This window comes from Camelus dromedarius, chromosome 1 (genome assembly GCF_036321535.1).
Source record: "Camelus dromedarius isolate mCamDro1 chromosome 1, mCamDro1.pat, whole genome shotgun sequence".
Classification (NCBI taxonomy): domain Eukaryota; kingdom Metazoa; phylum Chordata; class Mammalia; order Artiodactyla; family Camelidae; genus Camelus; species Camelus dromedarius.
The window spans coordinates 120,421,098-120,436,159 of NC_087436.1; the positions used below are offsets into that span (position 1 = coordinate 120,421,098).

The 15,062-nt window shown below is 59.5% G+C and overlaps 1 protein-coding gene and 1 long non-coding RNA gene across 10 annotated transcripts in view; both read left to right on the top strand.

Moving 5' to 3' along the window:
• SH3TC1 (SH3 domain and tetratricopeptide repeats 1) overlaps window positions 1-5,331 on the top strand; it is a 49,403-nt gene extending 44,072 nt beyond the window's left edge. For 7 of the 8 annotated variants that reach the window (XM_031438188.2, XM_031438164.2, XM_031438172.2 and 4 more), the window contains 3 exons: window positions 385-535; window positions 1,447-1,643; window positions 4,957-5,331. In XM_031438188.2, coding sequence (XP_031294048.2) covers window positions 385-535; window positions 1,447-1,643; window positions 4,957-5,214 — 606 coding nt within the window. In that variant the 3' untranslated portion in view covers window positions 5,215-5,331. Of the gene's footprint in view, window positions 1-384; window positions 536-1,446; window positions 1,644-2,113; window positions 2,175-4,956 lie in introns of all 8 variants that reach the window. The other variant, XM_031438178.2, reaches the window with a different exon arrangement.
• A 1,156-nt stretch (window positions 5,332-6,487) lies between these two features.
• LOC135321841 (uncharacterized) lies at window positions 6,488-13,495 on the top strand. Of its 2 annotated transcripts, none has more exons than XR_010381989.1 (3): window positions 6,488-7,413; window positions 8,638-8,896; window positions 13,042-13,495. It is a non-coding gene; the product is annotated as an uncharacterized LOC135321841 (long non-coding RNA). The 2 variants fall into 2 exon arrangements; XR_010381990.1 differs by having other exon boundaries at window positions 8,638-8,812.
• Window positions 13,496-15,062: the final 1,567 nt, after the last annotated feature.

Below are 15,062 nucleotides of genomic sequence, written 5' to 3' on the forward strand. Positions count from 1 at the left end.
GGAGGGTGGCTTCTCCGCCCTCTGTCTGCCCAGCTCAGGGCTTGTGGCTCAGCCCCAGGGTGCAGATAAATGTGGTGTTTTCAGAGCCCAAGGGGTTGTTGGACTGTTGGGCCCTCCTGGTCGGGCCCTTCTCACCCCGGGGGTCAGGCTGATGTGAGATACGTGGTGTAGCTAGCAGGTAAGTCTCACACCCCAACCTGCTCAGGGCCCAGGGGCCCTGGGGCGTCCGACACCCTGAGCTGACCTTTCTCTTGGGTGGTGGTGGGCAGAGCCGTTTAGTGCCCCAGTGGGATGGTGGGGGCGGGACTGGGGGCTCTGAGCTGGGTACAGGGCCTGGGCTGGCTGCTCCGATAGGAGGCCTGACCCAGCCACCTGTGCTCGCAGGACCGGGCGCTGCCCCTGGCCGTGACCACCGGGAGCCGGAAGGCAGAGCTGCGGCTCTGCAACAAGCTGGCAGCCCTGCTTGGGGAGATGAAGACCCCGCAGGAGGGCCTGGAGTTCGCCCACACGGCCCTGGCGCTCAGCATCACCCTGGGTAAGCCCCCACCCCAGCCCCACCGGCCTCCGCCTCTGAGGGCCGAGGGCAGGCGGAAGGCAAAAGATGGACGGGCTGTGGCTGGGCTCCTCCGGGTGCAGGCCACCTCTCCCACGGGCCAGCTGAGATGGGCAGCAGCAAGCCTGCCCGCCCCGTCCAGGACCTGCCACACTTGCCGCGTGCTGGGCTCCACTGCCTTCCTCTGCCCCCTCCCTTGCTGGCCATGAGGCCGGCCAAGGCGCCCTGCACTCCGGACAGTCCTGAAAGTGCCAGGCAGCTATCTGCATGCTGTCCCCACCCGTTGCCCCTTCCCCACTCTCAGCCCATCCTCTGGCTGGCCGAGCCCCAGCCCCTCCATGCCAGCATCCCTCTCCCTAATGTGCTGTTCCAGGCCGTCCTGTCTTCCTTGAGACAGGGAACCCAAGAGGCCAGGCACATGGCAGGTGCCCAGCAGGTGCCTGCAGGCCCCACAGTGCGCGCCGTGGGAGGGGGCAGATCCCAGGGCCGCTTGGTCTGGGGACACCCTCAGGATGGGGCTGAGGGGGCTGCTGACGATAGAGCAGGAAAGACAAAGTTCATGTCTGCAGGTTGCCGGGGCCCTGGGCCTGAGGTGCACAGACTGCGGGACTTTGGGGTTCTCTGGTCCAAACAGTAACCAAAGGCCCCCTGCCCAAGCAGCTGTGCACAGGCCCGGAGCTGGATGATCAGACCCACAACATCGCCCCTTCCCCGAGGTGGACGGGGAGCAGGCATTGTTAGGTCCCCTTTACAGATGGGAAAGCGAGTCTGGGGATGGGAAGGGACCACTTGGAGCTCTGAGACGGTGTCGGCCTGGGTGCTCCCAGCTGGCCTGTGCCCCGCGGCCCCACACAGCCGTGTCCTCACACGTGGCCCCTCCCCTGCGTCCCCAGGGGACCGACTGAACGAGCAAGTGGCCTACCACCGGCTGGCGGCCCTGCACCACAGGCTGGGCCAGAGTGAGCTGGCCGAGCACTTCTACCTCAAGGCGCTCTCGCTCTGCCGCTCGCCCCTGGAGTTCGATGAGGAGACGCTGTACTACGTGAAAGTGTACCTCGTGCTCGGGGACATCATCTTCTACGACCTCAAGGTGGGTGGCGTGCGGGCAGGGCGAAGGCGCTGGGGCGCGGGGCCGTCACCCCGCCGGGGACTTGGGGCTGCACCGGAACTGGGAGGCCTGGGTCCAGGTCTTCCTCCAGCATCGGCCCCAGTGGTCTCTCCCCGAGCCCTAGGCCCCCTGTGAGGAGCAGGTGGGGCCAGTAGGCACTGTCTGAGCTCCTGCGCGGGTCAGACCTGGCCCTCAGGAGCTGAGGGTCAGTGAGGGTGGCTGACATGTAAATGTGACAGTGGGGACAGCAGCCATCAGGTAAAGGACAAACAAAATGGAGTGTAGTGGGGGTGGGGAGCCTTCTGGAGGAGGTGACTGCAAAATTAAGTCTCGAAAGTCAAGCGGGAGTTAGGCACAAAAATAGTGGGCTGAAGACATTCCCAGGGCAGGGGAAGGGTCATCATTATTCCCAGAGACCCGTGACCCAGCACAAACCCTGGCACCTCCTCCAGGAAGCCTGCCAGTCTGTGTGGAGCTCTTCCCTTCCTAGGATCCTCACATTGCCTGGATGAGGTGGGTACTATTACCAATCCAATTCACAGAGAGGGAGATTGGGGCTTGAGGTGGGGTGCGACCTGCCCCAAGTTTCATAGTAGGGACACCCCACAAGCACCCCGGCTGAGCCTCTGCCCTGTCGGAGCTGGACGGTTAGGAGCTGGGACCTATTTTTCATCCATCTCTGAGCCTCGCAGTGGACGCAGATGAGGGTCTGGAAATGTCTCCGCTATCGCTCCCTCTGCATGGGCAGAAGGCCCCCCATCACCCCCACTCCGGGTCTAGCATTGCACCAGCACGGCGTCCCTGCTTGTGTTGGTTGAGGGGTGAGGGTGCCCCAGCCCAGGTGCTGAGTTCTCCCCCTCCCCGCACCCAACGAATGGCATCTAGGAGCTGGGGAGGCCCTGGAGGACCCCCACTCGGTCGGTAACCCCAACCCCTGCCTGGCTATGCACTGGCGACACCTGGTGGTCAGAAGTAGTCACTGCATCCTTCTATGTCAGAGCCAGGCAGCGCTGGAGGATTCCATGGGCAGCCGTGACCACTGCAGCTGAGCCCCACTGAGGTCCAGACCCTGAGCAGTCCAGGCGCTACGTGGCTCAGGCCCTGTGTGATCCAGGCTCTGTACAGTCCGGGCTCTGTACTGTCCAGGCTTGTACTGTTCAGGCTCTGTGTGTCCAGGATTCGTGTAACTGGTTCTTCAAATACTTTGCTGCAGGAGGAGCTGGTACCCCCATAGGACAGACAGGGGACTGAGGCTCGGCACCGTCAGCTAATTTGGATAGGATTAGGAGAACGTGGGGGGCTTCAGTGCTCAGGACCCTGCAGCCCTGTGGCCCTGTGGGCATGGGACTCTGGGACCCCACACCGTGTGACCCTAGGACCCTGCAACCCTGCTCACTCTCTCCGCAACAGTGCCCACCTTCCTGGGCTTGGAGTCTGGTGGTGGAACAGGACTGTGGCCGATCTCACCTGGGCTCCGACGCCTTGAGCCGTCTCTGCCCCTGGGCGGTCTGAGGATGGGGCCACAGCCAGCATGTACCACCCTCGTTCAGAGCAATTGGGTCAGTATCTCAGCTCTGAGCTGTGTTGAGATTCCTCAGCTCAAAACAAGAAGGGGAAACTGAGGCTGGGGAGATGAGCAGAGTTGCCCAGGATGGGGCTGAGGGAGCCGGGCCAGGGCCAGCTCCAGGTCCCAGGCGTCTGAGCTAAGCCCAGGCAGAACTCTCGCTCCCTCCAGGTGATCTGTCCACAGTCACTCCCAGGAGGAAGGAAAGGGCAGGGCTGCGGCTGAGGTCAAAGAGCAGAGAACCTTCCGCTTCCTTCCAAATGGGCTTCCAAGCCGCACGACCACCACAGCTTTGCCGTGACCGCTCAGTCAGGGCCAGGCTGCCTTGGCCACGCTGAGGCTTCGGAATTCCGTCAGGGCCACCAGCGCCATGCTCCATGTGTCCAGGAGGGAGAGAGGTCACCTTGCGCCCTGCGTGTGACCCAGGGGCTCCACTGCCTGGGACGGGGCAGGAGGAGGAAGAGAGGGCTGCCCTGGGGTCGAGGGGCCTGCGGCATCTTGCTGCTGGTCTCCCTGAAACAGGCTGCCTTTAGCCTGTATGTGGTAAGGTTTGGAATAGGAAAGATTTGGGTGTGAATCCTGGGTCTGCCACCCACTCGCTCCTGCACGCATGTGTACACACACGCATGTGCACAGAGATGCACGTCCCTCTGTACTGTCCAGGCTCGTACTGTCCAGGCTGTTCTGGTCAGTTCCTTCCACTTTGCTGGGACGCCCCTTCCTCCAGGAAGCGCTGCCACCCACCCCAGGCGGAGCCGGCTTACCGGGGCCGCCGCAGGCCGCTGAGCCTCCCTCTGCACCAGCGCAGGCGCTCACGCTCACTCTTGCCCCTAGAAGCAGTTGTGTCTCCGGCTCCACGCGAGGCCCAGGCCCTGGTCGGCGCTGGGACCATGTTCACTGAATTTCTTCACTTACCTGCTTCAGTTTTCTTCTGGTCCTTGCTCTGCATGGGGGGCAGTGAGGAGCCAGGGCTGGTGACTCTGGACTTTGTCCTTGGTCCTGGGAGCCATGGTAAACCCAGGATGGACAGGCTATGTTTGGGAGGACATCCCTGCCTGGGGATGTTGGGTTTGAGGCAAAGATGCATCTGATGTGGGAGCCCATGTCCTGGGGGAAGTCACGCCCCCTCAGGGTCGCAGGGGATGCGGACAGCTGACACCTGTGTGGTGCTTTGCTCTGGCCTGGTCCGGGGAAGGCAGCCGTGTGGGCATCGGTGTGGACATGTGCTGCAGGGTCATGCCATGGGGCGGGCCCTGCCGGGGGCCTCAGAGCAACTGGTCAGACCCACTTCAGCTCCAGGGGAAGCTGTAGATATCCCCCCAGAGGCCCCAGGGGTGAGTGGGGAAGGGGCTTCTGGGAGGAGGTGGCGCTGGGCACCACGGGGGTGCAAGGCCCTGGCGCCAGGGTGGGAAGGACGCACATCCTGGGGTCCGGAGTTCAGGAGGGACCAGGGCCCCCAAGATGCCCGTCCAGGCCCCCACAGACCTCTGGTCTCTCTGGGGCAGCCCCGGAGAGCAGATGGGCGCCTCCTTGGGGGAAGCACGCAGGGCCAGTCCAGGGGCACCGAAGCTGTGGCCCGTCTGGGGTGAACGAATGAGCGAGCATCCTGTCCGCTGGAGCCCAGCCCCGGGGTTGGGAGGCAGGTGGGGCACAGCCTCTGGGGAGACAGCTCGGCGGGCCTGCCGCCCCAGGTCGGTGCTGTCCCACCAGTCACATGCGTCTCCCCTCCAGGACCCGATGGACGCGGCCGGGTACTACCAGCTGGCGCTGGCGGCGGCTGTGGACCTGGGCAACAAGAAAGCGCAGATGAAGATCTATACGCGCCTCGCTGCTGTCTACCACAACTTCCTCCTGGACCGCGAGAAGTCCCTCTTCTTCTACCAGAAGGCGCGGACCTTCGCCACTGAGCTCAACATCCGCCGGGGCCACCTGGCCCCCGTGCGGTGCTGCAGGCGGGCACCCTGGCTGGTCCTCGACCCCCATTCCTGAGCCCCATCCTCGCAGACATGGCCTCGGTCTGTCCCGGTGTCTCGGGTGGCTCATTCTGGGAAACAGAGGCACGACGCTCGGGGCCAAATAGAAATAAATGGTTTTTGCAGAAATGTCCTGGAGTCTGCAGGCTCCCCTCCCTGGGCTGCCTCCTGGGGAGCATCTGGGGACCAGGCTGTAGCCCTGGGGTCCACCCTGCTGCTGCACCCCGACCTCAGCTATGAGCGGGCAGGTTCCCCAGCCGGCCACTCACCATGCAGCCTCGGGCAGGTCCTTTCTTCAAACTTGTTTTCTTGCCTGTTAAAGCAGAGACAGTCGGCCATGTGATTCGCTGGGCGCCCTCTCCCTTCCCTGGACTCACCGCGTCCAGCACTGCGCTCTGCCTTTAGTCCTCACTCTGCCCTGCAAGCTTGGGACTGTTATCTCCACTCACAGTTGAAGAAACGGAGGCACAGAGAGGTCAGATGCGTGCCCATATTCACACAGCAGGAGGCAGGGGCAGAGCTCCAGAGCCCAGCGCAGTGACCACCGCACCACCCCACCAGCCTGACTCAAGTGATGTGTTCTATTAGGACCCAAGGGCGGGTACACGGTCCCAGACCTCTCCACCTTTCGTCTGTGTCCTGAAAGGGATGGAAACAGGAGAAGGGGGCCCAAGTGCTCCCCTATCCCGGTGTCCTCCAGCCCAGTATGGCCAGTGCCACTTCCAGCCCCTGGTCAGCCCTCAGGATGCAAGGTAGCAGAGCCTCCAGCCCTGCGTGGAGTCCCCGATCTGGGCCGCCTACCCCAGCCCTCCCTGCCCTCTCCCTTTCTTCCCAGCAACGAGCCAGGGGCCAGGAATCTAGGCAGGGTTGAAATTGCTCCCCAGTTTACAGACAGGGACCCGAGGCTCCGAGGCTGTGCGCATCCCAGTGGCTCGCACCCCAGGGCGCTATTCCAAGCTTCTCTTGTTAATGAGGTGAAACTCACATAACATAAAATGAGCCATTTAAAGCGAACAGTTTGGTGGCATTCAGTACATTCACAGTGCTGAGCAGCCATCACTCTGTCTAGCTCCGGAACATTTTCACGTCCCCTAAGAAACCTGTACTTCCCATCTCCCGCCCCGAGACCCTCATTCAACAGGCGGGAAGTGGAGGCCTGGAGAGGGCTCCCGGTGGGGCAGAGCCCTGGTCTGCTTCTGTGCCGCGGGGAGGCGGAGAGGCGGAGAGGCGGAGAGGCGGCAGAGCCCGGAAGGCCCGGGTGGGTGGGTTCGGGGTGGCGGGCAGGGGAGCTCGTCATCCCCCCTCTAGTCCTGGAGTTGGGGAGGGCCCCCAACTCCCTTGCCCCTCCTGCAGGCCCCGCCCAGGCCTCCCCCACCAGGGGGCAGCAGAGAGCTTTCCAGAACTGGCGCCTCCCCAGCCTAGCAGAACTGCCAACAAACATCTAACCTTGACCCCAGGCTGCCTTCTCTGTGGGCTGGGTGGGTTTGGAAAGTGGGGAGGAGTCCGCACTGTAACTGAGAACATGGAGACATGACGAAGGCAAGCGCCATCACGATCGCCCTGAGGGCACGTCTCTGAGGACAGCGACCTGCTGGGCAGCGTCCCCGGGCTGGGCCTGCGGCCAGGCCGCGTGGGGTGGGGCCGGCGGCCGGGTCACGCTTGGCCCTCCACCTGCCTTGGAATCCATGCCTTCCTTGACCTTCTACCAGCTGCCCCTCCCGCCCGGGGTCCCAGCCTTGCATCCTGGGACCCCTTGCTCTTGGGCAGCAGAACTGGAGGCCCAGAGGAGGCTCTGGGTTCAAATCCCAGCCCCTCATTTAGAGGCTGCGGGGTTTGGGTTGAGAAAGCTGACTTCTCTGAGCTCGTTTGGTCACAACTCAAACGAGGCTGCTAATCTCAGGATCTGGGGTTGAACTGAGGATTCGAGGAGCAGAGGGCTCAGCTCAGTGCCAGACCCCAGGCTCAGTGTTGCCTGTTTCTTATTAACGGCGCTCATTACTATGGGAAGAGCTCCAGCCGCCACAGGCTGCAGAACACTGAACCAAAGTCTGAGTCACTCCTATCAAGTCGCTTAACCTCTCAGACCCTCAGTCTCTTCTTTGTAACCAAAAACAAACCCTACCTCAAGGTTCTGAGCATGAAGACAGACCGTGTGCCGGCCACAGAGTGGGCATGCAAAACTGGGCAGCCAGCCAGCACCCCGTTTGTAGCCGAGGTAAGGAGCAGGTGGGTGGAGGCCAGCTCCCAGCTAGCTCGGGCCCCAGGCCACCTGGGTTCCAGTCCTGCTCTGCTCGAAGGCCGGGGCTCCGGGCGGCAAGGCCCACTGTCAGCAGAGTGGGTGTGAGATGGGCATGCGCCTGACACGTAGTAGGCACACAGCCCAGAAGCCCCACTGCCCCAGTTTTAGAAAGAGGGCCCCTCCTTTCTCATTCAGGTTCACCGTGTACTCACTGTGCACAAGCTCCAGGCGCAGGCGGAGCATCCCATGTGGGGATGGGGAACAAACGGCCCCTCCTGGAGATAAAATCATGCTCCCTGAAGGCCCTCCACCCACTTTCCCGAACAGAGCAGGACAGCAACCTGCTCAGAGTCACACAGCCCCACCTCTGACTGAGGGGCCCTGGAGCTCCGCCCCAGCATTCTGTCCCCTCCTTGCAGACCATGTCTTTCTCTGCACCGGCTTCATCTGAGGTCCCTAGCTTTGGATGAGGAAACTGAGGCTCAGAGAGGCATGGTGACCATCGCAAGGATGCACAGCATCTGTCACCTTCATCATCACGATGGAGCCACAGCAGTCCATCGCCTCCAAACAGCAGCTAGGTGGGAGATGCAGGGGTTGGGTGCGTCTCTGCTGAGCTCTCCCGGGCCAAGGTCTCCAGAGGTGGGCGAGCTCATCTCAGGGAAGAGGGAGCCCCCCATCAGCAGAAGGTCCAAGCAGGCCGCGGCGGGTCTCCCGAGGGCACGGAGAGGTGCGTCCAGGCCGGCCCGAGGGTCTGCAGGGGGCAGGATGCCCCGGGACGAGGCTCTGCACCGTCTGTGATGCCCTGTAGGGGAGCTTGCTAGCAGTCAGCTCGGGCTTCCCTGGGGGTCCAGTGCCCTGGGAAGTGGGGCTGTCAGTCACAGGCTGTGTAGCAGGTGTGGCCTGTCTGCTGGCAGCCAGGTGGGGGTCCATGTAGGTTCAAGCCTAGGCTTTGCCTCTCTCCAACGTGGTGTGTCCTGGAGCACGCAGCAGTGGGTGCCTTTCACACGCTGATATGCCCTGCCCTCCCTGAGCTCCGGGTTTCCCATCTATAAAGGCGATGAAGATTATGTTCCTTGGCAGATTGTTGTTATTCAAATAATAATTTGGGTGGGCCTGACCCAATCAGGCGAGCCCTTTATAAGAGGGTCCAACCTTCCCTGCAGGGAGAGATTTAAAGCCGCAGAAATTCTCCTACAGGCTCAAAGATGCAAACAGCCGTGGTGTGCTCTACCTATGGAGGGGGCCATGTGACAAGGAGCTGAGCGGTTCCTGGCCAACAGTCCTCAACAATATGGGGACCTTAGTCTTGCAACCACAAGGAACTGAATTTTGCCAACAACCACGTGGTGTGGAAGGGGTCCCTGATTCCCAGGTAAGATCACAGCCCAGCTGACACCTGGATTTCAATCTGCTGAGACCCTGAGCGGGGAACTGTGCCGCTTCGTGACCAAAGAAGGTAAGTGGGTGTGGTTTTAGCCACTACATGTGTGGTAATTTGTTATGAAGTACAGATAACAAACACGGAGGCCACGGCCCAGGCGCCCCTGCAGCCCGGAGCCCCAGCTAGGAGGACCCACATTTGGCAGCCTGCCTGGCTGCCCTCCCCCGCAGACCTCCACCTGCACCTGCCCACCTGCCCGTGCTCTCCAGGCTCCACAAGTCTGCACGTGAGGCCTTGAGTTTCAGCTTCTGCACCAGGAGTTAAGGGGAGCGGGACCCCAGGCTCTCAGCCACCCTCCAGCCCAGCTGCACCCCCAGGCAGCCGGTTTCAGGGCGCCTGTCGCTGAGCAGAGGGCAGTCTTCTAGGGCAGGCCTGGATCCCTGGGGCTGATGGGCTGTGCGGGGCGCTGCTGTCCTCCAGGGGCAGGTGCTTCTGGCTGCAAGCAGAGCCCTTGCTCGCCTGGGCTATGCTCACCAGGCCAGCCCTCACCTCCATCCAGAACCAAAACCAGGATTTCTCCCCGTTTGTGGCTTCAGGCTGGGTTTGCACTGCATCCCGGGAAGAGGAAACGTGGGGTAGGGGTGTCTCCAGGAAGCAGGGGCGTCCCGCCCAGAGCACACAGCAGGCTCCGTGGCGGCTCTAGGCCCGTCTGCGGGGTGGGGTGGCATCTCTGGGGACCTGTCAGTTTGGGGAGGCCGTGAGGCTGGAGGAGGGCAGGGCTAGGATTCCAGGGAAGTCCGAGGGAGGGAGGAGCGGCTCTTACAACACTGACGTCTCAGGCTCCAGACAGGCCTGCCCCTCGGGAGGGGTAGCAGGGCTGGAAGATCCCTCACCAGGACGGGGACAGGCCCAGGAGCAGGACCCCCACCCCAAGGGGCAGAGCCTAAGTGGCTGCCACCCAGGCAGCAGGCCAGCAGGGAGGGCCCCGCAGCGTGCGCGCCGCAGGACGCTCTGTCCCGCACGAGCAGATGTGCCCGTTCCCAGCAGGGCCTGGATCCCGGAGCCGAGTGTGGGGGTGGGTGAGCCCTGACCTCGGCCCAACCAGAGGACATCTGCCTCCCAGGACGCTCCAGGGGCCCCGCCTGGGACGGAGAGGCCTAGGGGGGTGGCCCTGGGGGTTCGGGTTAGGAGGCTGGGGCAGCAGTGAGCTCAGCTGCCCACCTTGTGACCTTCGCAGACCCTCATGCCTCACCCCAGTCCCCAGTCAACAGTCGGGCAGATCTAAGGAAGACCCTAGAGCCACCGCCGTGGGTGCAGGAAAAACATCCCAGGCCCTCTCACCCCACCTTTGATGGGTACTCTTAGTAAACAAGGGCCGGACCCCCTCAGCCTGAGAAGGGTTTCCCGCCACATTGGGTGGAGCCTTAGATGTGTTCCCTGTGAGGTTGAGGACAAGGCCGTGGCCTCCACCGTCACTTCTAGTCAGCGTTGCGTCAAAGGTCCCAGGGAACGCAGCAAACCAAGGAAAAAGAAAAAGGTTCAAAGGTTGTTAAATAAGAAACAATGACCATTATTAATCGATGATACAATTGTTTGCGTAGAAAACCCCAAGTGAGTCTCAGACAACTTTGAGGATTAATAAGAAGCCAGGTTTGCTGGAAAAAGAGTGGGGAGAAAAGTCAGCCTCTCTCCTGCAGACCAGCTGCCATGAGTTAGGGAGCGCTGTTTGAAAAATCGTACAGTCCAGGATATCAAGAACGTGCTGCGCCCAGGAGTGAACCTAAGCGACGCTGACTGTGATCCTGGCAGGAAAACCCAATGTGGCAAAAACGTCAGTTTTCTTCAAATTGGTGGACACCTTTGTGGCAATTCCAAAAACTCCCCCAGGGTTTGTGTAAGATTTCACGAACTGATGCTGAGATGTACATGGAAAGGCAAAATTTCAGGAACAGCTGCGACACCCCTAGAAAAGAGGAAAAAATTGTGGAGGGAGGCCTTGCAGATCAGATCTCATGGTTTATTATAAAGTTATTTCATGAATACAGGGTCATGTTGAGACAGGGATAAATAAATAACTATGGGGAAAAATCGAAAGCCTAGAGTTGAACTACCCGGCATGTGGACGTGATACAAAGTGTGCAGGGCTTCTGGGAGAAGTCGCATGCTTCAGTAGCCACGGAGGGACTCCTTGTTGCCCACCTTTGAAACGGAATCCCTACCTCACAGCCTCCTCAAATACCCATTCCTGATTTAAAACCGAAATATGGGAAGTGGAAGTGATGTGAACCTCTTGAAAAAAAAGAATAGTTTCATGAGCCAGGGTGGCAAGGTATGTCTCTAACAAGACACAAATAGCAGGAGAGGAGAAGGCTGATGTTTGTCTCCATTAGAATTATATACCAGCGGGGAGGGTACAGCTCAGTGGTAGAGCACATGCTTAGCATGCACGAGGTCCTGGGTTCAATCCCCGGTACCTCCACTAAAAATAGTAAATAAATAAATAAACCTAATTACCTCCACCCCCCAAATAAAGATAAATAAAACAAACATTAAGAAAAATTTTTAAAAAGACAGCTCAGACACAGCAGAAAAACAAGCCACAAGCTTGGAGAAGATACTTGCCAGGGGCAGCTGTCCCCTCCACACTGGCAGCCTGGGGCAGGCAGGAGAGTGCCCCACAGGGAGGGAAGGGGGTGGCCTGGAGCCTGGGGACACAGGTCCCGATGGCCCTGCAGGAGACAGGAACACAGGTCGGGGCTGGCGGGCTTCCTCTGGGAAGCTCAGGTCCTCAGACTACTGGGTAAGGATCCGTCTGCCCTCGAGGGCTGCTTTGTTCTGGGTCTGGGGTCTGGGGTCTGAGAGCTGGGTTTCACTTCCTTTGGGGGGTGTGTGTGTGTGTGTGTGTGTGAGGGAGGGAGAGGACTGGGGGAAGACTGCAGCAAGGACGTTCCCACCCAGGTCCGCCTGCCCCACTGCCTTCCCCCAGGGGTTCAGAAAGCAGCATCCCCGAGAAATGCCACTTAAAGGGACAGACAGGCCTCAGAAGGCAGCTGTTCGGGGCTCCTGGCACTTTCGACCATCCCCCTGGCCACGTGAGGGATCAAGGGCCCTGGTGGGACGTGTCCAAGGGCACACAGCCCAGGGGGTCTCAGCTCTGATGCTCAGAGCTGCACGCCTGTGAGCAAGTCACTCCCTCGGAGTTGTGGTTCCTCACCTGTAAAATGTGGATAATGATGTCCATTCCAGGGGTCCCGCAAGGGTCGCGGGAGGGTGTGTGGTAAAGTACAAGCTCTCAGCAAACAGCGCTGTTCTTGTCTTTTCCTGGAAAAAGGCTTGACAGCGATGACTCCAGGCCACACCCGCCCTCCACACCCCCTTTGCACGTGCGTGCTCCCGTCCCTGCCTGGTGGGCCCCTACTGACCCTTCAGGACCCACTGTGAGTGGCCCCTTCTGAAAAGCCTTTCCTGGCATCATGGCCTCCTAGCTGGGACCCTCCCTGGCTCTCTACCCCTTACCATGCGGCGCTCACCACCCTAGACTGTCACCGCCTGTTTGCCTGCCAGGGTCCTGCTCACTGTGAGGCCGGGGTGAGAGGCGGCCTGCGTGGAGGCGGGGCGTGAGAAGGCCTCCGGTGCGGGCTGAGGCCGCCAGGGAGGAGGCTGAGCCCCAGGGGCCGGGGCTGGGGGACGACACAGCAGCAGGTGTGAGCTGTTAGGCTGAGAAAGGGCTTTGAACCCACGTGGAGGGAAACTTGGAGAACTTCCACACAGAACAGCATGTTCTTTTCTCTTCTCAGAAATCCCTTAAGCTCCTTTTTCTGGGGTCATATTTTTCGCCACGAGTTATTTGCATGTATTTTTTCCATAAGCGAGTATGTGTTGGACTTCCTGCCGCAGAGGCTGCCAGGCTGCTGCTGTTACCTGCGTGTGTGACAAATGCACGCTCGGGAGTCCCTGCTCTGACCCCCCGCACGCGCTCCGGGCGCAGGGAGAGAGCCCGGCTTTCTCAGGGTGAAGTGCCTCAGGGGCCCTGGGGCCGCAGCCCTGCCGGGAGCTGAGGCCCGGGGAGGCGGCGCAGGCTGGGACCCAGCGCGTGGCTCCCCACTCCCCGCAGCCGCGCCCCAGTGACCCTGGGGCGGTCGGCGCGTGGTGGGGGCTCCCCCGAGCAGGGACTCACACGCTGTGTGATGTTGTGACGTTGACCTTTGTTCCCTCTGCAGGATGCCCTGGAGGCCACCCAGGCTGTGGCGAGTATCAGTGCACCAGAAACTTCTTCCTTCACGTCGGGAGCGGCGTCCACAGCGCAGACAGGACGGACACACCGCAGGTGGCGTAACCATTCACGTGGGACACCTGGTCGACCCCGCTTTGGGCCAGCACCCGGAGGGCTGCTCTGAAAGACTATGTGCAGGTTTTGTGAGAACACAAGTCTTCGCTTCTCTGGGACGAACGCCCAGGAATGTGATAGCCAGGTCATGTGTGTGTGTTCAGTTTAGTTTTTTTCTTTTTCTTTTTTTTTTTTAAGAAACTTCCAGATTGTCTCCCAGAGCTGCTGCACCATTTCACATGTCCTGACAGGATTCTGACCAAAGCTTGTACCTCGGAGGAAAAATGCAAACGTGTTTGTTATCTTTGGTTGCCGTGGTCAAATATAATTTTTATTCCTTGTGTGTATATTTCTGCATCTTCCAAATTTTATGAAATACACAGATGTTTCATAGTATCCTGTTTGTAATCAGAAGAAAACTAAATTCTGTAAGAATTACTTGATAACATGAGAAAATTTTCATGAAATCATGCTTTTTAAAAAGAAGGTACTCCAAGGTCTGCCGGTAAGATCTTAACTACGTAGCAAACTCGCATACGCTCCCCAAGACTCAAGACCAGAGGGCTGCGCCCTCCCTGTCAACAAAGGCCGCCCTGACTGCTGGGGTGGGGGTCCGTGTTCGTTTCCTGGGCCTGTGATAACAAAGCACCACAAGACGTGGTGATTTAACAGAGACTGATTCTCCACAGCCCTGAAAGCCGTAAGTCCAAGTAAGGGAGCCTGCAGGGCTGCTTCCTCTGGAGGCTCTCGGGGAGGAGCCTTCCTGGCTGCTCCATCATCTGGGGGCTCCAGGTGCTCCTTGGCTTGTGGCCCCCTCCCTCCGGTCTTGGCCTCCACCGTCACACGGACGTCTCCGTCTCCTCCTCCGTGCGCCTCTGACAGGGACGCTGGTCACGGGATTTAGCGCCCTCCCTCCCAGACCATCCGGGGCGATCTCATCTCGAGAGCCTCAGCTTAGTTACATCTGTAAAGACCCTCTTTCCAGATAAGGAAGTTCACGTTCACGGGGTCTGCGGTTAAGACATGGACTTAATCTCTTTTGGGGCCACCATCCAACCTATTGTGAGGGAGTGACCTTAAAAAATGCCTGCATATTTTTTGCTACTTTCTAAATTATACACAATGGTATTTTATTATCAGAAGCAATCAGTAATAGTAATAATACTAATAAGAAATGAGTTACAATAACGTTATTTTTCCCAACTTGAGAAAGAGCCAGAAATTGATAGTTGATATTATATATAAAATAGATAAACAAGTTCATACTGTGTAGCGCAGGGAACTATATTCAATATCTTGTAGTAATTTATAATGAAAAAGAATGTGAAAACAAATGTATGTGTGTACGTGTATGATCGAAGCATTGTGCTGCACACCAGAAACTGACACCACACAGCAAACTGACTACACTTCAATAACAACAAAGAATAACAACCAAAGAGAAATAGACGGTTGGGAAGGATGGGTGCCAGAGGGGCCCAGAGCCTCCCGGTGTGCAGTCGTGCCGTCCCTCACCCACCCTCCCTGCCCGTGGCAGCAGGCTGGACGCTGCCTGAGTGAGTGACTGTGCCAGTGTGTCCAGGTGACATCATCACACAGGCATTTCCCGAGCCTGCAGGGATGGGGCAGGGGGTCCTGTGTGCTGTGGCCTGGGAAGAAAGGGATGTGCTAGGGTGACACGGGATGTGAAGGAGCAGCCAGCGGGAGGCTGTAAGTGCTATTAATTGAGCACCGTCCAGGCAGCCTCGCTGGTCACTCTTGGTCCCCCTGCGTGAGGTCAGCATCTTCCCCCTTCACAGGTGAGGAAATGGAGTCTCAGACAGCTGGGTCGTCGCTCAAGGCTGACGGCTGGTGAGTGGCCAATCTGTGACTTGGACGGACCCCATGGTCTCAAGGACACTTTCCAACACAGAC